General features: G+C 43.2%; 1 protein-coding gene across 1 annotated transcript in view; it reads left to right on the top strand.

The window, feature by feature from the left end:
* Positions 1–22,211, top strand: part of PPM1E (protein phosphatase, Mg2+/Mn2+ dependent 1E) — a gene marked incomplete at both ends in the record, with an annotated part of 52,770 nt that extends 30,559 nt beyond the window's left edge. The window contains 6 exons of the mRNA XM_080357278.1: positions 14,342–14,460; positions 18,075–18,274; positions 19,569–19,757; positions 20,337–20,480; positions 20,782–20,875; positions 21,136–22,211. Of these exons, the coding sequence (XP_080213404.1) occupies positions 14,342–14,460; positions 18,075–18,274; positions 19,569–19,757; positions 20,337–20,480; positions 20,782–20,875; positions 21,136–22,211 (1,822 nt within the window). The remainder of the gene's footprint in view (positions 1–14,341; positions 14,461–18,074; positions 18,275–19,568; positions 19,758–20,336; positions 20,481–20,781; positions 20,876–21,135) is intronic.
* Positions 22,212–25,643: the final 3,432 nt, after the last annotated feature.

Below are 25,643 nucleotides of genomic sequence, written 5' to 3'. Positions count from 1 at the left end.
AAAATCTATAAATCAAATGCATGGTTTCAGCAAAAAAGTGGCGTGGCTGATGGTTATGTAACCAGCCTTGATCAAAAAGAACAGGTTGAATATTAGAAAACACGGAGTTTTGATGAAAGGGTGAGATTTTTGTCACCAGTCCATTATTGTTTTATAACAAAGCTGTAACATATTGTACTTGTTTCATTTCCCTGATCCCTGAGGCGTTCATATTGCTGCCTTTGCATTCCTCCTTATTTCATATTGCTACACTTTATTAATCTAATTTGAATTAGCATTTTAGTTTTGAAATAGAAAAGCAGAGCTAATGAATAGATGTCTAACCATTATAGATGGTGTAGGACTCAACATACCTTTTCTTCTTCCTACCCCAATCCACAAAAAGGGCTGCAAAGCTGACCCTGGCAACTCCAGGCCTGTCAGCCTGACCTCGGTGCCTGGCAGGGTTATGGAGCAGATCATCCTGAATGCAATCACACAGCACCTTCAGGATGGACACGGGATCAGACCCAGCCAGCATGGGTTTAGGAGGGGCAGGTCCTGTCTGACCAACCTGATCTCCTTTTATGATCAGGTGATCCACCTGGTGGATGAGGGGAAGGCTGTAGATGTGGTCTGTCTAGACTTCAGCAAAGCCTTTGATACTGTCTTCCATAATTTACTCCTGCAAAAGCTGGTAGCCCGTGGCTTGGGCAAGTGCACTCTGCTGGGTTAAGAACCGGCTCGAGGGCCTGGCCTAGAGAGTGCTGGTGAATGGGGCTGCATGCAGCTGGCGGCCAGTCACTAGTGCTGTCCCCCAGGGTTGTTTTTATTCCCCTCATACTAAAGGGAATAGTTGAGTTTGATTATGCAGGGTGCTTCATTTGCATGGCTGGGAATTTTTAGTGTCTTCAGTTCGTGCCAAATCAAGCCCCTAACTTTTCATTCTCAGTAACTTCAGGAAAGATTTGGATCTAGATTACTCTTTCATACCCCCCTGTAGTTTTCCATCTGCTTGTTACAGTACTTTTTAGCATAAGACTTTAGAACAATATCTGTGACCCCAGGGATGAAGTAGGATTCTTCCTATATTCTCTGTATATTGCGGCAGCAACTGCTCATGGTCCATCCCACGGCCAGCGCTGATATTCTGGTTTGTGACCCCGTCTTGTCCCACTAACCTGAGACAGAGAAGTGAGAAAGTCACAAAGTGCTGTGGAACTGAAACAGGAGACAGATGAGTTCACTGGAGTAAATACCATCATATTTTATTAGGTAGTCTTAATTTCGTAATAGAGTGTCCTTTCCCAGCACCTTCCATCCAAGGATTAAAATATAGTTTCCAGGTATTAATGAATTAAATTTCACAGTACTCTTCTAAAGTTGTAAGGCAATAAACCTATTTGACATCTGGATGGATGGATGGGTAGAGATTAAATGATTTACTGGCAGAAGTGTCATTTGTCAGATGCAGAACTGGGAGCAGTGCTCAGTCTCCTATCACGTTACATCTCCCAATTTACCGCCGCTGTGTTATTACGACTTAAATTTTGTTTTAACAGCAACTTTTCCTGTGTTATCTCTGAGCTCAGCTGGTGTTCCTAATAATTTTTTTTTCTTGGTATATTATTTTTCAATCTTACCATTCGCAGTTGTGTCTTTCACGTTGACTCCATGCATCATTAAAAAGCTCGCTCGTGTAGGTGCACCACCTGGGTTTGTATTTGAAAACTCTCTGCCCTTGAGGCAATTTTTGTGCTGCCTGACTGTACTTCTGATAGATCCAATTGCCTGCTAGTAGCACAGCTACCTCCAACAAAAAGAATTCATTGCTCTATTTCAGTGTGGATTTAGAATACAGATCTTGTTTTCTTTCTTTACATTTGGTGCGTTGTTGACAGTTAAAAATCCTCGCTCTCTCATGGCTCTTCTCATGGTCTGTCCAAGCTCCTTCACAGAATTCTCCATTTCTACTAAGAAAACATACTTGTATTTAATCTCTGCTTGATTGCCTCCTCCTGAATTTGTTCTTTTGTGATTACATAATTACTATTCTAGTTTACTGCTACCCTTGGTCCAGAACCGTGCCTTTCAGAGGCCTCTTTCCTTCATTTTTCATGGCCATTATCACTGGTACAGTTAGTACCAGCCGTGTGTTTTGGGGGCAGAATTGATCGCATTTGTTATTTTCGAAATATTACCAGGCTCAGTGTTTTAACGATGGCTTTTTGGGTTAGCTACCAGGCTTTTGTGTGACCTTTGATCTTCTACCTCTTTTCATTATCCTCCCTCTTTCCTTTTCCCAAGGAGTCTGTGGTGGTTGTTCATATTTAAGCACACATGTATATATATGTATTTTGCCTACAGATGTTGAGTTTTTCCTTTGAGTCAGTGTCTCAGTTTAATGCTAAAGAATGGTGAGAGAAGGATGATGTAGATTGGGGGATGAGATACCAAGGTAGTCTGATGATTCTAACCATTCTCATCATTATTGCAAATACAATCATAGGTGTAGAAAATCAAGATGATATTCACATTATTCTAGTTAAATTTTAGCTTGGAGAACTTCAATTCCCATATAGAATCCTGCTGTTTTTTAATACATGGTCCATTTTTTGCTGTTGCATAATGTTTCTATCCATGGTTAGCAATTCGCTGGTGTTCATCCAAGGTAGCTTGTATGTCAGTGCTTGGTAGAAGTAATCATTTATTTTTAGATTCGAAATCATTTGGGGATATATAAAGCACTGTAGATATAGAAGACAATAATTTGTCTCCAAAAGTTCCTTATTTTTTATTAATGTTTTGATTTCATATTCTTTCTGTCTGCATATCACTGGCTCCTTGAATATGCATTAGTGTGTAATTGATAGTGAGACTCCTCAGTAACTCCCTTACCTGCCTATGGCTGTGACTCTGCTCCGTTGGAAGCAGCTTTATCCCACTCATCGCCGGCTGACTCAGTCCTCACTCCTCTATTATTTACAATCCTGCGTCACAGAGCTTCAGACAAGTTCTGTGCTGTTTGAGGAACATGTCTTCTCATCCCAGTAAGTTTTTGCCAGCTCCTGAATTAACTTCCAGATGATGTTGCTTGTTTGCATTTGTTTATCTTCCATAGAAATAAAGAAACCCTAAGTTTTACGCATGTATGTATTACATGATTCCATGTTCTGCTGTATGTTTGACTATACGCTGCGTGGATTTAAGTCTGGGCACTGGGCAAAAGAGAGACAATACACAGGTCTTCATCCCTCTTCCACCTTTATTTTACTCGGGCTTGTGTTGTCTACAGGCTGTTGAGTGCTGCCTCCTTTCTTGAGGTATTGTGTAACAGATTCTTCCTTATATTTAGAGCTCGTCTGTCTTCTGAAGAGATCAGGGGTTTAATAATAAACTTACAGGAACAGATCACAATCTTCGGGGGGGGGGGGGCAGTTAGAGAGGAAGAGGAGGTGTTGGGTTATTCTTCCATGAGCTGAATGGTTGGGGGCAGCGTTATTGCCTCTCAGGTGGGTGAACTGAATCTGCTAATCCACCGTTACTCATACAAAATAAAATGGAGCAAATAAGATTTTTAGAAAAAATCTTGATTATTTTGCATAAACAAAGCCCCAGATTTTTGGTGAATGGGCAGGCAGAATTTGCGTTGTTTTGAGAAGTTCATGGCAGAGAAACAACGTCTATAATCTTGCGAGATTACTTTGTAATGTCACAGCTGTAAGAGGTGACAGCTCTTATTTTCAGTTGACCTTATAACAGTGATTGGAATGTGTACACAGGTTTGGTTTTAAACAGTGCTGGAAATAATTTCAGGACATGTTTTCCAAGTTTTAAATAATTCACTGTACCTTTCAGGATGGGAGAAGAGGCTACAGCACTGCAGACTTGTTCAAACCCCTCAGCTTGTTCCGAATCAATTCATACAGCCTTTGTGCGCAGAAAGAGCTATATATAGCTGCACACTGCAGGCGAGCCGTACAGTACGCAGGCTCAGGACCAGCTTTACCCACCGCCAAAGCCACAGTCTTCATTTTTGGAGCGTGGTCACCCCTGTGACACATGGCGGCTTCAATACAACAGTCCCAGGAAAAACAGAGCGCAGATTTTTAAATGAGCCCCTGAACTGGTGGAGGGGGAACTGAGTGCAGGGATCCCCATCACTTGAGCCCGTGGGACAGTTTGGATCCTCATTACTACAACCTAACACAATGGAACCGGGTTCAGATGCCTTAACAACCTGACATGGCCTGGAAGTGGGATTTCGCCACCCTGTTTCTTTAGTATTTGGTCAGATTGGGTTTTTTGAATTGTTTGGGGTTTTTTTGCCTCTCCAGGTTTTCTTTTTTTACTTTTACTCCTTAGAGATGCTACAGTTTGCAGCATTTCCTGTCGTAAATAGATCCACATAGAAAGCGGAAGGTGAACTATAAAAGGAAAACTGTTTGGTTTAAGCTTATGTTGCTACAACTACTCCCCCAGTTCTTCTCTCGGCAGCACTGGAGTGTAAATCTCTCCTTGTCATTTGTGGGCACGGTTCTCCCTGTGCAGTGACTGTGGATGGTGAGGATCCCCGGTGCAGAACCCTGTGATATCAATACCAGGTGGGAGAGCAAGACCTTCCCCCAGATTTCCACCCAGACATAGCTCAGCAGAGGCACATTATCCCAACAGTCAATCAAGAAAGAGCACAAACGCAACCACTGTGTTCAACATAATTTGTCAAGTATTGTCAGGATAATTTCCATCCTGTTGGTTCTTTTTTGTGTTCAGTGTTTCATGAAGCGATCTCTTACAAAAGAGACACAGAGGAGAGACAGGACTTGGGATTTCAGTGTTCCACCCTTGAATGTGAAGGTGGATTTGCTGTTGTAAAGTGGAGACCTCTGTGCTTTATTCCCAGCTGAAAGGAGGAGGGATTGTAGGCAAAGGAGAAGAGAAACACAGAGTTCAACACTATGAGATGCTTTGAGATCATTAACTGGAAGGTATAAAGCCATGCTAAATAACATCTAAATAAGTAAGCTCTGGTTAATAATACTAAATAGCAGTTTGAATGTGACCTGTTCAATCAAATCAAAGTCTATGCCTTTTTTTTTAATTTATTTTTTAATAATGGACTGTATTTAGGAGACGCTCTCTTACCTGCTTTCATGAATGTGATTATTGAAGATGGATAGTAGTAGGTTTGGCTGTTGTCTCTTTAGGAAATCTTTTAAACCAGGATTGGAAGCAGAATATTTTATAGTCTGTGGAAAAACGTCCAAAGGCTGCCATTGTGTCATTCAGGCAAGAGCAACTGAAAGCCCTAATGCATTTTATCTGCCGTTCTGTTCCTCAACACTATAAATAATTCAGATCTGTTGGCTTAACTACTACTGGCAACTGTTATTTATTAAGAATGACTGAAATAACCATGTGGCTCAGTAGAACAGAATGCATTGGGGACTTTAATGTGAAACAGAATAGCTAAAACATTTTGATTGTCCTGTAAAGAAAAAACCTAAACCCCTAAACCCGCCAGTGTTGTTTGCGCTTCTGCAAAGGACAAGTGACAGTGGGAATTAGGATTTGATCTTTCCAGAGTGAGTTAAGGTTTATTCCTTTGAAAGAGCACAAGCCCTGATCTTACAGCCCCATTTACCCACCGGTGTCTTGTTCTGTCTGCATCAATGTCAGTGATTTTGAAATTGAGTTTCCAATGAAATCTTCATTTGCCCCACTGTGTAGTGTTTGAATCTACTTGTGTGTTTGTCTGTAAAATTATTTTTAAAGGTACTGTGTACTCTTTTGTGTTTGTTTTGATTTGATTATCTCGCATGTCCTGCTCAAGACAAACAGGTAAAAGAGCAGCAGCGTTTTCCCGTGATCAGGACAAGCGAATTGTTGTTCTCTCATTCCATTCCTGGTTTAGGGTTAATTAATAATATCTGGCCCTTCTTGGGACTGTTCATCATTAGAGCTGCAATTGCTTTCCAAAGGTCAGTATCATTATCCCTATTTTGCAGACAAGACCTGAAGTTGTCGGAAGGGGTAAGAGCAGGCGGGTATTGCTGCAGCAGAACCGGAACGTTGCTGCGGAGCGGCAGAGACTTGGCTGTTCATCATAAGATGTATTGCTGTGTAACACCAGAACGCTTTTGCAAGTCAACTGATTATAAATGGTGCATTTGGAATAAATTTTGTATCACAAAAGAGTTGACATCCAGGACTCAGATGACTAATTATCTAATCTTACATCTGGCATAAACACCCAAGCCATTTGTATGATGAACTGCGTTTCACAAGAGCGAGAGAACATTCTCTGCTGACTCAGTGGTCATAAATCTTCTGGCATGTGTTTTGCCTTATATTTTGTATTTGTTCGATGGGTTGAAAGAAGTGATCAAATGTCTTTTGAAAATCTTGGCCTGCAGCTTTTATTTTTTCTCCTTTACATGAAAACAAATATTACAGTACAAGCACAATTATTGGGGAACTAGCTCTGCGTGGTCACTGAACGCTGCTCATCTGAACAGGCCCTGTCGATTCATTGTCTTCACCCCTTGTAAAATAAGTCATTTTACATTTCTTTGCCTCAATGACGATCTGCAGTAGAGCTATAAATGAAAAGAGTGGTATGTGCGGCTGTGCAGCATTTTGTTTCATTTGTTTGAAATTAAGTCATTAACTATAACACCACAATACATTTTTCTTTTTGACTAGTAATCGGAGGACTTTGGCATGTTAATCTGATCTGAAATAGAACAGATGCTCTGCATTGGGCGATTCTTATTTAACTTCTATTTCTAAACACATCAAATTTGTATGGTATATCTCTTCAGGTTAAGGGAAGCATCAATGGAAGTTTATTTTCAACAGAGAGGAAAAATAGGAGATGCATCAGTAAGTAAATGATATGTCTGAACTTTTAGGGCAAACACGTGCCCGCTGTAACACAGCTTTCTGCAACATGAACTTTTCTACATAGCGTGTCATTAATATTTTGTAGTAAGAGAAGTCATCAAGAACTCCAACCAGAACATAAAATACCTGAAATAAAAAGAATATATGTAAGTATCTTCAGAGCAAGTTTGGGCACACATTGATTTTAGACAGCATCTCATTCTGGCTTGACAAAGTACAGGATTTATAAATTAAATTTTATGTATACTGGGTATGGTTTTATGCTGATGTTGGCACACTTTCAGATGTAAAATTAAATTACTTTTTCCAATAAGGCAGCATAGATTGAAGCATGGATTCCTTTCTTTGCTAATGGACCTAGTAGAAAGATATTGAATTATGCTGACTTCCAAATTGACTGAGAGCCAAAGAGAGAAAAATCAATGACATTTTTAATGTCCTGGAGAGCTTTTAAACGGGCCACACTCACCATGAGGTAACTGGTGTTGACATTGGGTTTCCAGTTAAGAAATGTATTTCCTCAGGTCAGCGTGCACCTTGTGGGCTCCGTTACCGCTCCAGACACGGAGATGCTAATTAAGCAGTGACAGGTTTTTGGAATGGCAGCCGGAAGGCTCTGGTTCCAAGGTACGCGAGTCACTCGGGCGCAGAGTGTTTCTGTTGGAACAGAGAACGCACCCGGTAAACGTGCAGGGTAACCCTGTAAAACAATAGCAACAAAACCAGAAGGATCTTTCATCTCAGTATATATGTATGGATTATTCCAATAAATTTTCTTTATTTTGATTAACTAATGAGAGGGTAAATACAATTTTTCTTTCTTTTTACTATGTGCTTGCTTTTTCATAGGTGAGCCCTAGAGATTTAAGCTTTATAACAAATGTCCATCAAATAGGTGGCTTGCTAGTATTTTTAAAACTTTATAATAACATTTTTATAATTTTGTAAAACGCATTTTATAGCAGCAACTAAAATTTAATAAAAAACTATCCAGTCCCTCAGAATCTTGCCACTTGGGTAGAAAAGGTTCTGATTTAGATGGGGGAGACTCCTATAAAGATACATCCTCAAGGTCTCACTATTGTAACTGAAGTTGATGGATTCTGGTCCATTTCTATAATAAAATGGTTTCCTTTCGCATTCCTTCTGAGTCCAGGTTTACCTTTAATAACAGATGGATATAATACGGCTGTGAAGGACTCCAGTCCTGGAATATGATTGTCAACAGCAAACTTTGTGTCTTCAATTCTCTGATGTAATGAAGAAAACTATCACACAGTCACTTCTGGGAATTCAATTTCTTGCAGTAATTTGGCTTTCAGCTGCTGGAAGATTCATCTTGAGTTTTTAAGGGTTGTTCATGTTACAGCAGACGACTCCTGTCATTTTAAAAGCAGCTTTAATGCGGGTGGCATCAGCTCCACAGAGATTGAAATATAAGTAACCTCAGAACTGCCATATTGTGAGAATGAGTTAGAGAATCATAGAATTAGGTTTCAAAGATAATATACAGACAATCTGTTCAGCCGAACAGCTCTGCAGAAGCTGTTTTATGTAGTTTGGATTCTTCACAATTCACCCCTTCAGTGTCAATTGTGTTTTAGTGGCAGTCATTAAATCACAAATGCTTGTGAGTGGTTTGTGGTCAGCAACCATTTATTTTTGAAGTGTACACTGGCCTTCACAGCATTGTACCACATCAAAGAGACTAAGGCCACCTTTGTATTTTGTTTTGCTTACATGTTGTTGGTTCTGTCTCGTGCTATGTGCACTCGCCCCTCCAGAGGAAGGGAGCAGTGACTTGCTACCCAGCCGAAAATGAATTGGAGGCCTCAGTCTAATTTGTGTGTTGAAGACTGTATGTTTAAACTCAAGGCTTTCCCTTCATGACCTGTATTGTCAGGTGAAATTCGAGTAGCATCAATTCCAAAAGTCTGGTTGGTCAGGGAATCCAGGCTTTGCTGCTTGGTTGGGTTCCTCCTGCTGATAAGCTTAAACCTGCAGGCCAGTTCCAATGGAACTCAACAGATGTGCTGAGGCCCCTGAGGACCTGTCAGTGGTCTGAAAACGGGCGGCAGGATGGGTGAGAATGGGGTGGGCTGGTCCAGCGGGGTATTTTCACCTCTCTTAGTCAGAGCTGCCAAGTGTGAGCTCCATAAAAGGTTTTATTCTGTTTTATGAGACAGACTTTCAATGATGGCCAATAAGTTGAGAACTTGTATTATTCACTGTCAGCAAAATCTCCAAGCCTAATGAGAACTTGAAGAGGGAAATTATTGTTCTTATGGAATTAATTCTATTCTCATTCACTGTATTTATCTGTGGAGCCTTTAGGACATTTCTGAGCTTGTAGTCTCTGTAAATGCTTTGACAAGTAAGATACAGCTATTAAAAAATACATACAGTGATAAATAATGTTGAGGCATCTTAATCCAGCTGTTGAAGATGTTTTCTGACGAGCAGTTCACCTCTGTATTATTTTTTAAATGTCCAGTTAAGATAGACTCAACTGCAGGAAAACGTCTATATAAACTTGATCATACTTACTAGAATATGGCTGTGAGCACAATGCAAAAGGTTAAATATTTGGTAAAAAAGCGATACCACCACAGTGTCTGTATAGAATGAGGACATGGTAAACACATTGGAAAGAGCGTATTTTTGTAATGGTTGTATATTATATTTGTGTTGCTTACAACTGTCACCACAAGGACAGAATCACTTTGGATGTGACCAGGCAGCTGTCTCTGGGAAGCCTATAGATAGCAGCTTCCTTGTGTAGCACATTTTCAGCTCCTTCAAACGCATTTATCAAGCATCTTTACTGTCTCAACACTGCCAGCTCAAATGACTTCTCAAGGAGCTCTGGTTATGCAATCTTTTAAAAGGTGCATTGTTTTTTCTATTTGTTTCTTTTCTGCGTGTGTGCTGGGTTTTTTTTTAGTAACTCACTGCAGCAGCTAAAATCTAGTGCAAGGTTTTGCCACGTGCCAGGGAAATAAACATACTTGGTTTGTCCACCGTGAGCCGGCTTTGAATGCACATCAAAAGTTTCTCCAGCTGTGCAAAGCCACAGAAGAGCCCGGTCAGAGCGGAGCCCTGAGCGATGCTCTGTGGGCGAGGGGACCCTGCAGAGACTGGGGCTGAAATAGCATCTGCTCGGCATAATTACAAGATACATCTGTAATAATTTGGGGGTCTAAGGGCTGCTTAACAACATATTCCTCCCTGAGTCCTGTCTGACTCAGGGGGTAGACGAACCAAAGCCCCTGGGCTGGCACCCCCGTCCTTCTGGGTGGCCACCGAAACAGGATGGGGGTAAACGGCCCAGGGATCTTGCCAAAGAATTTCTCTGCTCGTTAGTACTGCAGTTCACAGCATGGGAACTCTCAATAATAAAGACTTTAAAGGCTTCTTCAAAGAGCTTCCAGGCTGTATCAGAAGCTCCATCTGGAAGAAGTCTCAGGAGGCTTTGGAGTGTTTTGTAAATACAGGCTGGGGACAAATGAGGTTTTTCTTCAACTGAATCTTGCAAAACTTGCTTTCTAACAAGAACTTGCAACAGGCCACATGAACGCAGGAGTGTTTACCAAACTGCATCCCTTGTGTAATGTCTTTTGGAAAGGGTGCAGTTAGCTTGTCATCCCTACTAAGTCTTTTACTAACACAGTAAATTATAGGCCTTATGGGAATGTGCTGTGCTTGGTTCTTTTCAGGTCATGTTCTTGGCCCTGCATTGCTGTGTGAAACTATATATGATGCTTTATACTGTTTGCCTGTGGATTTGTTTTGTGTTTCAGCAGATTGAATAGCATTTCTATTTAAATCGTGTTTCATTCTAACTAAAACAATTGCCGTTCTGCAGCGTCAGGGAATTCTTGAGGTAATAGGAACACTGTGTTTTGTGATTTACTGACCAGTTTGGCCTTTGAAAGGCACCAGCACACTTCAGCCCATTTTTCGTGCTTTGTTTGGGTTGGTGATGCCTCACCAGTCACACCAGACCACAGCAGCATTAACTCTTCTCACACTGGTGCCGCTTGATTGTATATTTTGGTGATGGGCAGTAACGCGCCTGTAGCATCATGTTCCCATCAGCAGTGCTAGTGCTCCGGGAACACCAGCATTACCGAGTTTTAAGAACTTGGTGTCTTTTTTTTTGTGGTTTTCCCCTTTTGAGATGTATCAACTTTTCTAAAAATGTGTTTACTTCGTGCAGTTGTTGCTGGCCCTGAGTTGGCTGCCTGCATCAGACTGAACCTGCCTGGCTAGAGCTCGTCAAGTGTGAAAGCTCCATAAATCTTGTATAGGTTGAAAACATCTCCCACTATCATCTTGATATTTTTCCCTTCACTTGTGCCCTTATCTAGAAATCTCATAGTATTTTACAAATGCTGAATTAAGCCTTCTACGGCATTCCTCCTCCTCCTCTCCCCCAGGAAATGACATTATCATCCCTGGTTTGTAGAGGAGGAATCAAAGGTCTGAGTGGCAAAGTGACGCGTCCAAGGTCGGCCGCCGAATTAGTGGCACAGCTATGAATAGACAGAGGCATTCGAGCTCTTGGCTCTCCGCTGAACAAGATTGTGCCCTCCCAGTTTCAGTTTGTCATAACTTAATGACTAATAACATTTGAGCATCTAGACTGTGGCAGAAGAATTTGAGCGGCCGGCAGGCAGGTAATCCTCATTACAGCGGGACGCAGCGCGCCTCGGTGTCCCCGTACATCCTCTCTGCTGCTGCTTGTTTTGTGTCAAAGATGCAAGAACGGGTGAGAACCACCAGCAGGGGCTTTGCTGTTTAGTGGGATGCCGTAGGTGATCACTGGACTGTTTGCTTTTGTGATAGAAACAACAATCCTAGACCCGATTCTCCATTTGTCTTGATGTAACAATAATGAAGTGTCCTGGTAGTGGTTTGACTTCAACGTCTGATCTATTTAAAAAGAAGTAAAACAACCTCCAGCGCAGTCTGCTGTTCCTTGAAGGGGAGAAGTAATTCAACTAAAGTCCTCTCAGGAGCCGAGTAAGAGAAGTAGATGTTGAGTTGTGCTAATCAGGAAGAGGAAATCATCTGTCTGCATCTGGTCACTTCCCTGCTTACATGGCATAGTCCTCTAATGGCTACATAAGAAGCTTTGTGATGAACAAATGTCGAGGGCAATTAATTCTTCGGCAAGCAGCAGTTATTATTAGGACAAAGAGTGGCCAGACATAGAAGGAAAGCCTTCAGCTGATTTATTTCCTCTACCTTTTCCATCAAAAGTGATGAGCCACTCAAACCCCAACGGTGAACTTTCACGCAATACGAATTTTAAATTTGCCATCTCTTTTTTTTTAGTAGCAGACCTTATATTAGATCTAAAGCACAGAGGAATAGCTCAGAGAAAATGTTTGGAAAACCTTCCCCGCTTTAATGCTATCAGGAAGGAGTAGAGTTGTGTGTTAAGCTGGTAACATAATAGTACGTGGGCTGAGCTAAGCCCACTTCAGACTGTTTTTCTCAAACTTAATTGATGGAAACGGCCCACTTTTAGGCTTGATTTATTACCTTAGCAGAGTTATTCCAGGATTGCCGCAATGCAACTGTGGGTGTTCTGAGCGCACCCACGCTGCCAGAGAATCAGGAAGGATGTACTTAAAATCCTCTAATTTATCTAATAACATCTTTAGCGGCTTTTTGTGTAGGTTTAGCATTGTAATGGAAATGCGCGCTCTGGCTGAATAAAGAGCTGTGGTGGAAACCGCTAGCGCTGGCTGCAGGGACCTGGGAGTAACATTTGGAGCTGATTGGGGACATACCCTGACCAGCTCTAAAGGCACCTGTCAATTTTGCAATTGGCTAAAATAATATCTACAATTTCAGGTGTGAATGTTCCTGGCTGTGGCTCTTCATAGACAGGGGGTTCCCAGCCCCGGCTGAGCGGAGGTTCCTTGTGTCTGGGTTATTTTTCCCCTGCTGTTTGGGTCTAAAATCTCTATTTTAGCAACTTTGTTGCCTCAGTTCTTAACCAGGTTCCCTCTTTGCCCATTAGTAGATGTTCCTGCGACTGGTGTTCCTGTTCCAAGCGACTGATGTCCGCCTTGTGTCTGTAAATGCGTTCAGCGCGGATTCTTCTGCTGCACCTTATTTAGGCTGAGCCTTCCTCTTTCTCTGCAGTTTTTCAGAACGTTGCTAACCACTGGCATAATTATTCTATCCCAGGCATCGCAGCCTCTCACTGTCGTCGTAACATGGAAATTGCATGTAGCATGAACAGTAACCAGTATCACTGCTCTGGAGGGTTGGAGCTAATAATAGACATGAAAAACCTGCTCTTTGTGAGCTAAATAAAGGCAGTCAAGATGAGATGAAAACCACCTTCTACACGTGCCAGAAGCAGAAGAGGTCCCGGGGTGTTTCCCTCTCCCCACCGCGCTTTGCTGTGTGTAAATGGGATCAGAGGTGCCGTGTTGTGCGGGCAGAGGCAGCCCTGGGATTTCCTGATATGCTGAATAGTAAATAATAAAGGTCAGAGGACTTACTTTGCGTACATTTTCTTAATCTGTTACATACTCCTGGACTAGCAGATACAAAATTCTGTCACTTATGGACAGTTTCTGGGACTGAAATGAGCTGGGAGGTCTCTGCGGGGTCCTGCAATGGACACGTCTTGGTGCAGGACATTGATACCCCCAATGAGAACTATGGAAATGGGAATTTCAGGCTGTGTCAGCAAGAGACACCTGGAGAAGTTAAGGCAGACCGGTGGGAAATACAAAGTTATGCATAAATTAAGAGGTATTAGACTCCTCTTGAATGAGATAATGTACAATAAAGTGGCCTTGGATTGCTATAGATTAATTAACCTTGGGAGATACCAGGTTTAATTAAGCTACAGTGAGTTAAAGCCACTTTGCTCTCGATAGAGATCATTCATCAGGGAGCTTTTTAACCTTATGCACATCAACTTCGTAGCTCCTGTGAGTTTGCCTTGACTTTTGGTGTCCCTTGGTGAGGTTTTGGACACTTGGAAATCTGAGAATTTCTCTTATCTTTTGGAATCCTGACTCTAATTCTTAGTAGAAACTATTGGGCTTTAGATAAAAATCCATAATGCACATGTAGAAAGCATGCACTAAGCAAGGGCTGCATGATGGAGTCTGCAGGGGGGTCCAGGTCTGATTTGAAAAGCATTTAAATAGAGGTTATCGAATGGAACATTAAAGCTTAAGAACAGGGAACATAAGAGTGAAACGGGGTTACTGGAATCTGTATGGTGGGTTTGAGGTCTTGCTGCAGGGTTGTGGTGCCGTCTAGCAAAGAATAATTGGAAGTCTGACAAATCCTGGTTCAAGTTCCTGTTGGTTTATAGAAGAGTATTGTTATGTATTTCCCTGACTACAAGTTATCTTGCTAAATCAGATGAAAATATCTTTTTGTGAGTTTATTTTTGCGTTTTTTTTTTCTTTTCCAGTAACTGCCCTTCATTTTTGGCGGCTGCTTTGGCGAGAGCAACATCAGATGAAGTCCTGCAGAGCGACCTTTCGGCACACTACTTACCAAAGCACGTGGACAACGCAGACGGGATCATACGTAAGTACATCTGCGCATGGCAATGTACAATTTACATGGCGCGGATCTTTCGTTTCCACTGCACACTGGAACACTTTGCAGATAATTCAGAGACTTTTAAAGTCAGCACTGGCTTCAGTGATCCATCTAGTCTGACCACTTGAACAGTACGAGATTTTCCTCAAATTAATGTATTTTACCAGCTACCTAATTGAGGTTGCACTAGGTTTCTTGCAAAGGAATATCCCATATTGATGAAGAATTCACCACCACTCCTGATAGAGCTAGTGGCTAATTTTAATCAAAGCTTCCTCATCTTTGAATCCGTCTAGTTTCAATTTTTGCTATTTGTATTCTTTCTCTATTTTTAAATGCCTTTCTCTGGTTGTATTTGAGTCTTTTATTGAATTTTTCTCCTTAAGACCAGATGGAAATCACTCCTTTATTTAAGAGCACCTTAATAAGACTGTATCTGGTGGCCCTGAATTTCTTTATAAGCACTTTAGGCTTTGTAGTCCTGAGAAAAAGAACATGCTATGGGTTCCCTTTCTGTAGGTACTGCTGCCTCCTCCTACTGAGCAGGTAAATGGAATAGATTTGTCATTGTTCTGGCTGAGCAGCCTTCATTCATTTCAAATTGAGATCTCTGAGACTTGCATAAATATTTGACAGTCTCCAAGGAAATGTTGACTCAGCCTCCACACAGAATATCTGAAGAGTTGAACGAAAAAGAAAATAAGCATAAACCGCAAAACTCTCACACCTACAGAAACTGACATTTAAATATATCTAAATCTGTAATACACAGATGCAAACATAGATTGATACATGTATGGGCTATAGCAGGCACTAAAAATATGACTCCAGATGCAGCGTGTTGAGGTAAATTGTCATAATTAAGGTACTTGACAATAAAATACGCCTTTAGAGATGCAATATGAAGTGTTAAAATATGAAGATAAAGAGGGAGAAGATCTTCTGGACAGTAGTAAATCACTAGTTTCATATGAATACCACAATTCCTAATAATATACCATAAGTGAAAATGTTTGAAAATGAGCATTAGCTCCAGCCATGCAAGGTTTGGCTAAGAAAACCACAACAAAACCAGGGGGATTCATGCGCGGCTGAAGGAGATTTCATTGCAAAAGGTCAGCAGTTCCATTCGAGCTGACTTTCCTGGCAGGAATCCTTTGAGAAACGCGGGCTGGTTCCGCCGTGACCGCCAGTGCCCGACCTGCTACCACAGGGAGATTTTGTGCTCTGAAAGAAAATAAAGGGAACTGCAGCAGGTGATGAAAATGGGATTTCTACATCCTGAAAGTTTTGTGCTCAGAGTTCACAGTTTCTCCAAATGGTGTTTGGACTGCTGCAGAATGCAAAACCAAGCTCCATTTAGCCGCCTGGTCTTGATACCCAGTTCTATGTCAGTTTTTCATATGAATCCATAAAGATTTTTACTCTGTATAATATAAGGAGACATTTACCCGATTTGCCTCAAGTTTGAATTTGCTAGAAGAAAAAAACTGATTCCAGATGTCCTTAGTGACATATTTCAGTCTGAGCAGCGCAACATGACAAATGACATCGCAGGCTTGGGACTGGTAACAACAGCTCTTGGTGCGCTGGTGGAAAGGAAATCAGAAGCTTCATGGAAGAAGAATGCGAATCTTAGGAATGCAAAAATATGGGCCTGATATATTCAGAGTGACTGGAGTTCTTAGATTAAGGAAACCCTTGGTCATTGGCTTGATAACGTGTCTACAAACCCGGCTACTGATCCCTGTTGTCACACTGTCCATGTTTTCAAGAAAGGTCTTCAAATGTAGGTGCTAAAAAGCAGAACCTGGTGACTGGTGTTCTCTCTACCCTGATATTTGTTCTAAAGTCAGTTGTCTTTGGGAGCAACAACACACGAGTTGTATTTCCCACTAGCTGTGTTACAATTAAGTGCAACTTCCAATGCTGGGGATTTGGGAGCAGCAGGAGGGAAATGAGATGCTCGGTGACACACCACGATGACAGCTGAGTCAGCTCTGCCTCAGCGCTGCAGCATTAACAATTGATGAGTAATCTACAGCTGTGAGGGGGTGGTTTGACTGTTGTTACGAGCCTTTCTCCTGTTTTACCCCCAGGAGCAATTATTGGTGATGCTGACACTCCGCGTACTCCCCGCTGGGGATGGGTGGTGGGTGTCCCAGCGCAGCCATGGGTTTTACTCCGTCAGAGTGATGCTTTGAAGTGTGACAGCCACGTGACAGCCACGTGACACGGATTGTGCACCGTCCCCCTTCACACGTGTCCGCTGGGACAAAAAAAAAATGGAAGAACAATTCAGTGGGGTTCACTTCTGAAAATGTAATTTGGACGTGTCCCCTCTTTAAATATATTACCCAACAAAAAGAATCCTGGTGTTGCCAGTGGGAGAGTGGAAGTGTTGCGGGAATGGTACCCGTTGCTGTGGCAGTGGTGGGATGACCCAATGGTTTGATTTCCAGCACTTGTTTTTGAAGCTATGTGATCAGGAGGCTGGGGCTCCTTCTTTCCATTGTGTATATAGCTGATTTCCAGCTAAACTGCTGCTCTTGCAGATCAAGCTGTAACCAACTCATAATCAGCAGAGCCAAGGATCCTGCTCCCTGATCCCGATACCCCATATCTTATGTAGATCTAGTACAGAAATTAGTAAATACTGCTTTTAAGTTCTTCACAGAATTTCTGTGAACCGCGAGATGCTGTAACTCTCCCCTCTGCTCCCTGTACTTGAGCCGTTCCTCCTCCAGGAATGAGTGATGCTCGTGGATTGCTGCTGTTTAGCTTTGAACATCTCTGGCTTTGGTGAATGATCATGTACAAAGAGATTTTGATGTGTTCAGCTCTTATGTTTTCTTCCTGTTTTCCTCCCCTGAACTTCAGAACAATTGTCAAGTGCCTTAGTTTTTACATTTTAAAATGACTATTTATCAGGAGTAACAGTTCAGCATTTTCTTCAATTTAAGACCTTTATGGTTTTCTCATTTGATCACACAATTTCTTTGACACGCAGTCCAGTCAGGAATCTGGAAATAATGTTGTGAAATTAAGAAGGTACCTGAATGTGTACACTACTGAATGTGCACACCTCCAAAACAACTTCAAGTAACACTCTTAATTTCTGTAGGTTATTTGCCACCGTATTTCCTCATTGCTGCAAAGAAGTGTTGTTTGGAATAGACATTTTGGTCTAAAACCAGCACGATGTCATTGCAGTGGGTTGTGGTTTTGGTACATGATGCTACACGCCGTGGCAACATCCCTGTCAGAGCTGCTGTGACACAGAGTGACATAGGGCAGCACATACCGGGGGAAAAGTACTTGGTTTTCATATTTCCTGATGCTGCAAATGAGTTCCCTAAAGGCACGGGGGAACGTTTAAGTTAAAAAGACAAACAAACAACGAGCTGCTCACTGATGAATGCTGATTATGGCGAGTTCGGCTTCCTCCTTCATGTGTCAGAGCCCAGGATTTCCCTGCTGATGCCCATTTCAACTGCTTGGCTAAAATGGTTTTGTTTCATCTTTGTAATGTATGCAAGAAAAAAATTCTTACTTAATAACGCTCTCAGCCTTTCATTTGTGGTTTTTGCCGTCCCCAGAGATCGAGACAGTGAAGCTGGCCCGCTTAGTGTTCAGCAAACTGCACGAGATCTGCAGCAACTGGGTGAAAGACTTTCCGCTGCAGCCGAAGCCCCACCGCTACTACGAGACATCCATCCACGCCATCAAGAACATGCGCAGGAAGATGGAAGACAAGCACGTCTGCATCCCAGACTTCAACATGCTCTTCAACCTTGAGGTAAAAAGAGATCGGGTGGCAAACAAATGCATATGCCCAATACAGTTTCCATTCTTGGGGAACTAGGCAGTTTTTTACTGTGTAAATGAAAGCTGTAGCTGTGAGGGACCAGAGGATTGACTGCCAGGAGGCAAAACACTAAAACACACCCAAAAAAAACACCACACAAAAACCACCACCACAACCAAACCCAAACTTGTGCTGTTCACAAGAATCTAGCGACACAAATACTTTGGTGGGACTGGGCCCAGACTTCCTTCCATTAATTTCCTTATGTGGCCATTGGTCAAATATTCATGCTCGTTCTTCCTTCATATATAAATCTGGACACTGAAAAACAGCAATTAGAAGAAAGTGGCAAGAATTTTACCTTTAGGATCACATTGCTGCATAATTAATTCTTTGTTACATCCTGTCACTTTAATAACCATCTTCTGCCCCATCCACGTTCTTGCCTTTAAACTATATTAATGCAAACAGAGATAGATGTTTCCTCTGCCTGTCAGTTCTCAGCTTTCTTATTCCAACGTGTGTTGGAGCCCATTACTTACAGATTACAATGTACAAATATTCCAGTCATTGAGCTGCTGTCAAGGTTGAATTGGCGCTGACAGGGGGTTGGTGTGTTCTGTGTGAGAACAGACACAGGAGCTGATCACTCTTGGTTCAGCATTGTTTCTCTGAACAGATAAGGGGAAGCTGAGAAAACTGCCTTGAAAATGAGTGATTTTGCTGTATTTGACTTGTGAATGTAATCACAATTATCTGATGAGAGACTACATAGAGTGTTTTTTTAAAAAACAGGCATCTAAGGTGACATGGAATGGATTTTTAAAAAGAGAATGAAAGCAGGGGCTGGCTGGCTTCACATCTTAACTGTACTGGCATTTTATCCCTGGTGGATTCCAGACTTGATGTAGACTCCATGCAAACCGTATTGGATGTTCTCGCTCTGTGGTTTTGCAGTCACAAAAACTCCTGCACAGTTTGATAGGAATGGCACTTCCTATTTGAGTTGAGTGACTGAACTGTAACAAATGGGACATAAGCAGCACTGAGCGCGCTACACGGGTGATTCTTGCAGGATGTCTCCTGCAGTTTGCAGCTGGAATTCGCCAGCAATGAGGTGAAAATTTCCCATTGATGCAAGTGAAGATGGTCTGAGTGGTTTGTTTTTCCAAGTGCAATTTAATGAGGACACCACAAATCTCAAGTTCAAAAGTTTACCACAATCCAATGAGCTGTTTGCATTGCTTTCTCCTGAGTGCTTTTCTCCATGTGTTTCCATTGACAGGACCAAGAGGAACAAGCTTATTTTGCAGTGTTTGATGGCCACGGGGGAGTGGACGCTGCCATCTACGCCTCCATCCATCTCCACGTGAACATGGTGCACCAGGAGATGTTCCAGCAGGACCCGGCAGAAGCCCTGTGCCGAGCTTTCCGCGTGACCGACGAGCGCTTTGTCCAGAAGGCAGCCCGAGAGGTGACTGAGTTACCTGGCCCTGACTCCGACAGAGTTAATCTGTGCATTGTGTCCTGGTCAGCAGGGCTGCTCCGAGCGCTGTGCCCTCAGCACAGAGCTGTCCGTGTGAGCCCACAGAGCTGGTGCTTCGTGTTCCGTAAAGATGTTGCCCTCAGCTTCTCACAGTGTCCAGTTCATTTAGCAGGATGCTGCTGCTGTTCTTGTGTTTACCTGCCAACTCAGTTTAGTCCTTGGGGTGGCTTTTTTTCCCTCATCTCTACAACACACATTGTTCTTAGCTCCAGAAAGCAAGAATAAATGGATAACTCGCCCCTAGACCTCCTAAACTTATGGAAGGGCTGAGTTAAGTGCAGGGAACTCAAGATGTTTACAAATAAACCTCCCTCCAAATTCATTAACATCACGCGTTTCTATCAGCAGATAGGAAGTGGGCACAGGAACGCACTAGAACAGCAGCGCAGTGCCACAGCCCCGCTTCCAAAAAGTCACGGGGCACAACTGATCACTTGCATTCAGCCACTTTGAAATGGTTCTTATTTGCTTATTGAAAGCTGGTGGTGTTTTTTTCACCCTTTCCAGAGTCTGCGCTGTGGAACCACCGGCGTGGTGACTTTCATCCGAGGAAATATGCTGCACGTGGCTTGGCTGGGGGACTCCCAGGTGATGCTCGTGAGAAGAGGCCAAGCCGTGGAGCTGATGAAACCCCACAAACCAGATCGAGAGGTGAGAACGGCCTGTTTTCAATACCCCCGGGCAGCGTTCAGCACCGAGGCCGACGGGTATCAGCGCTATGTGAGACGCTGGGACGCTGAGCGTTGCTTTGCCAAGGTCTCTTGGAGCGGCAGCGTGTGTTCCAGTTCTCTCGGTTGGTTTGGAAGTTGGTGTGGATTTGTGTGCAAATCTTTTGTTCTCATCTCCCCACGCCGTGTTTGTGAAAACCCCAGATATTTTTGGGAGCGTTCAGAGTGCGGTGGCAGCACCAGGTGCTCTGTCCAAACAACTCTTGCGTTGTCTCGCTGTTTAGGACGAGAAGAAGCGCATTGAGGCACTCGGTGGCTGTGTGGTCTGGTTTGGAGCCTGGAGGGTGAACGGGAGCCTGTCAGTCTCCAGAGCTATTGGTAAGAATGGGCTTTCTCAGGTTTCCTATTCTTTTTAATTAAAACTTCAGTTTTCTAGTGATCAGAACTTGAAATACAGCTGAAGGTACACCTGTGAGCAGTGACCTTTTTTTTCCTCTACAGTTTGAGGGAAAAATTTCCAAATCATTTCTTGAACTTGGGGTCAGGGTCATTGGCTCCACGCTGTGTTAATAAAAGGGCTTCCAGATGCTCTGGCTGCAGCCCCCGGTCTTGTGTACCTGTGTGTTGTTTTTCCACAGGGGATGCTGAGCACAAGCCATATATCTGTGGGGACGCAGACTCTGCCTCCACTGTACTCGATGGCTCTGAAGACTACCTCATTTTAGCCTGCGACGGCTTCTACGACACCGTCAATCCCGATGAGGCGGTCAAAGTGGTGGCTGACCATCTAAAGGAGAACAACGGCGACAGCAGCATGGTAGCACATAAATTAGTGGCATCGGCTCGGGACGCCGGTTCCAGCGACAACATTACTGTCATCGTGGTGTTTCTCAGGGACATGAACGCCGCAGTCAGTGTGAGCGAGGAGTCGGACTGGACGGAGAACTCTTTTCAAGGTGGGCAAGAAGACGGCGGGGAAGATAAAGAAAACCACGGAGACTGCAAACGGCCATGGCCCCAGCACCAGTGCTCAGCACCTGCAGACCTCGGGTACGAGGGGCGCGTGGATTCCTTCACCGACAGAACTAGCTTAAGCATAGGCTCCAGCGTTAACCCCTTTGATGATCAAGGCTATTTAGACCTGACAAAACCAGAAACTAGTCCTAGTACACCGATGAGTGCCAAATATCTGCCACCAATTCAAGGGTTTAGTCCTGGCATACCAAAGAGCGTGAATTCCATCAGCGGCTTAACAGTGAAGAATGAATCACCAGAGCGCAGCATGTCATCGATGTGCGGACGGAGCGATCCCAGGGAGTACAACGCTCCGCTTAGTTTGGGCGCTGCAGGGCAGAGCACCTACAGGGTGAAGGGTTTGTGCCCCGTCTTCTTTGGGCTGGAAGAGGAACTCTTCAAATCCTCGGGAAGACGAGCCGCGTTCTTTCGCTTGCGGCTTTGCAACGGGAAGAGGCGACGAGGAGCCGGGCTCAAACCAAAGTTTCACACGTCGCTCTGGGCTCGCGAGCCTTCCCACCTAGAAAGATGGAGCGCGTCCGTCCCAGCGCGGGGCCGTGGCAGCACGAGGCTGCCGGCGCGGCGCTCCCCGTGGTGGCGGCTGGCTCGGCAGAGCGCGTGCAGGGAGAGCGTGTTTTTGATGCGAAGGCAAAGTAATTGTATACCAGATTCATACCTTCATCAACGCTGTAAAATGTAACCGTCTCCCTCGTGTTCCTCCGTCAGACTCACAAAACAGACATTCCCAAAACAAAACTGGCATCATCAGAAAGCGAAAAAAAAAAGGTGGGCATTTCCGAACTGTACTCCAGTCCCCTGCAAAGCTCAAACCGTGTGTAAATAGGTCTAAGAATTACTAATAACAAACGTAGTTGTTTCAGTCTCAATCAGTTTGCTGGTGGTGCCACCCTGAGCAACGCCACAGCCACCCGCACACACCCGTGTCCAGTCACATTCACTAGTGAAAGCCGAGCAGCTGGTTCACGTCATTAGACGCAATTAGGGAACGGTCGTTAACAGCGCAGAGAGCTGAACCTGCCTGAGGGGCGGCTGTGGAGCAATATGTGCAGAAAGACTCCGGTTTAGAACTGCCAAATCTTTTTCGAGTGGGGGGGAAGTTGCTGTAGAAGTGAAGGTGTGGGGGGCTTTTTGTGTTCTGCTTTCTGTTTCTTTCAGGCGAGCGTAAAGACGATTAGAAAATTACATCCACTGTTGCAGGTAAAAGACTAAAAGCCATACAGGGTTTTACCAGGTAACCTGGGAACGGACAAACTAAGCTCCTGCTACTCTGTTCTCAGACTCCGATTGAGGTACAGACTTATAATTTACCTTTTTTTTTCTTTTTTCATGTAACATAAAATGTGGAATATGAAGAAAACTTGTTTTTTCTAGTTTTTAAAAAAATTATTTCGTATGGTGAGACGTGCAGTGTAGGGAATTTCGTATCTTTCTGGTGCTTTTAGTGGCACTTTTCTCATTTGTCCGTTTAGGAAACTGTTCTCAATTACTTTTAATTGAACATGATTGTGCTTAATACTTTGAGCCAACCTCTTTCCACCGTAACTTCATCTCAGGTCTTAAAAGAAACCAGTCAGTGGAGATGGTCAGTAATGACACCACTGTCACTCAGCCCGTCAAACCAGAGAATCGCTTGCGAGAGATAATGAGCAACTTGATGAGCTGTTTGGTTTTGGTAAAGATTTATAGATGGCAAAGGCATAATTGAGTATAAAGCTGCTGCATCTGTGAGCAGTTCAGGTTTAGTGAGAGAGGAAAATTCACTGACAAGCCAGAGCTTTGCTTTGCTCAAACCTGGGTTCAGAAAGGAAAGCAGGAGGTGCCCGTTGCCCTTATTTTCTTGAGCAGAACCTTATTTATCGAAGTGGGAAACACGCAGGACTCAGCAGCTCTTCCCGGCGCTGGGTGCTGTGGAACCCTGGGGGCCGCGGTTCGTTGGGACATGAGGAAGCAGACGGTTCCGTCAGCTCCGCTAGATACGCATCCTGTTACTATTCTTCGTTACACTGAGACGTTTGGAAGAGTCTGAATAAAGTCTTCATAGGCATTCATTGTACAATTCATATCATGTTAGCAGTAACAATTTAATAACGGTATTAGCATTTAGCTAGACTTGCAGAGTATTTTAATATTAAGTAGTCAGGAGATTATTCAACACGACAAGATGGTGAGGTTTGAATTCTGCCAATTTCCGCTGCTTCTATCTTTGATGCACTATTTTAAAAGCAATCTGACGAATAGCAAAAGGCTTCGTGAGTAACCAGGAGTTGGAGCGTGGCTTTAGATTCCTTTGATCTTTTTCAGGCTTTTTTTTTTTAATCTTACGGGATCATTGGCTCTTATCTGTCATCTTATTAAGCCTTAGCTGTTGTCAACGTTCTCTTTAGCTGCAGCATATGTTCCAAGTCAGATTTACTGAGGAAATTTGAGAAACCGTGAAACGGTAAAATATGCAACTCCGCGGCATCTCTGCGGTGCCTTTGTTTTAAATTATTCACAGTAATAATGACGCATTGAAAGTCCATCTTAGAGCTGACTGTGCTTCGGAGAGAAAGGTGGCGTAAGTGCAATTCCGCGTGTGAGTAAAGGAGAACGGAGAAGCGTGACGGATGATGAACTTCTTCCCGGTCTGCAGGACGAGCACTGGACGGCACGCGTGCTGTTTGGGGAAGGATCGAGCTTTTTAGGTGTGGATTCATAAACAAGAATTCTGCGACTCATCCCATTTATCTTGCTAGGAGAAAAATCAATCTGCCATCGTAGTTGCAGTGTGGTCAGGTAAAACCATTGTATCGATAGCGAGTGTTCATTTCTTCACTAACTGCATATTTATAGAGTAGATAGGAATCATTTTTAAGGTAAGTAAGTCCTTTAAAGTTCTATAATATTACAAGTAGTGGTTATTGGTCTGATATATGCTGCTCTTGATTCTACACACTAGACAAACAGCAGTGCTTTGTGAAATGCAGTGTTTTAATGCCACTGGTGATAGGAAGTAGTTCTCTTCAGTTCAGAATCCTGTGCCCTTATTTGCTGCTTGCTAACGTAAGCAATAATCCCTCTCTAACGGTATCTACGTGTTCTGTATTCATACTTTGTCTATCTGGTGACAATGTAAAAATAGTAGGCTAATATAAAAGTATCTAACTGTATTTATTAACTGTTGATGCTGAGATTCAGTCTGTGACCTGTGTTTTGTATTTTTATTGTGTATCTTAGTGGTGGTGAAATTTGTATAACGAATCTTTCCAATAAAGAGCTGAAGTATCCCTTTTCCGCGTTAACACAACCCGCATCAGTTTCAGTTGACGTGTTAACCGTGTTTGCAGGACTAGGAGGTAGGTAGTGAAAACATTGATTTGATTTGTGTTTAACCTGTGTTGGTTTTGGGACGCGGGCTCCAGGCTGTTTGTCTGAAGCCGCTCAAAACGTGCTCGTAAGCTCTTCACTGTGAGTACTGGCGGGATTGGCGCAATCCCCACGCTGGTAGTTTCCTGTGTACACTTTGTAAATGTGCAACTCTGAGGAATGTCTGCGGTGCAGAGAGCAGTATAGCACCAGACCAGGGAGCTCTTACCCATTTCGATTTGCACTAAAGGTGGGTGGAAACGCATGTATATAACTTTTCTTTAACCTAGAAGTGCCATCGATTGTCCTTGCAAGTTAAAACCATTCAGTATTTTATTTCGATTGCATTGTAACGCCGAAGGACAATTAACTTACGCCACATTTATAGTGGTACGTCGTCATAGAACCTCCGCTCTGTTTTTGGAACACTGTGTGTCAGCGAGAAACACGTTGTCCTATGGGCAGATGAGGCACAATGAGTTCTGTGTTTAGAGACATGGCTGCTGTAGTTCAGGTCCACTATCTCCTCACTAAACCCTCCTGACCCTGGCAATGTTCTGCGGGGAAAAACAAAAAAATAGAGAAAGATTGGTCTAAATTAGGGGCTGTTTTAGCACAATTTATTCACTCGGCACTAGTCACATAAACAAAGCCATGGGAGGGGATACTGCAGCTTTGTTCATGCCTGTAATTTAGGGCAATCTTTCTTTAACTCATGTCCTCTTTGCAACAGGAACACAACTTTCTACCCTTGTATCATGTGCAA

Source organism: Nesoenas mayeri (assembly GCF_963082525.1).
Source record: "Nesoenas mayeri genome assembly, chromosome: 20".
NCBI classification, from domain to species: domain Eukaryota; kingdom Metazoa; phylum Chordata; class Aves; order Columbiformes; family Columbidae; genus Nesoenas; species Nesoenas mayeri.
The sequence above is the reverse complement of the archived record's forward strand: the minus strand, read 5'-3'. Positions and strand labels throughout refer to the sequence as shown.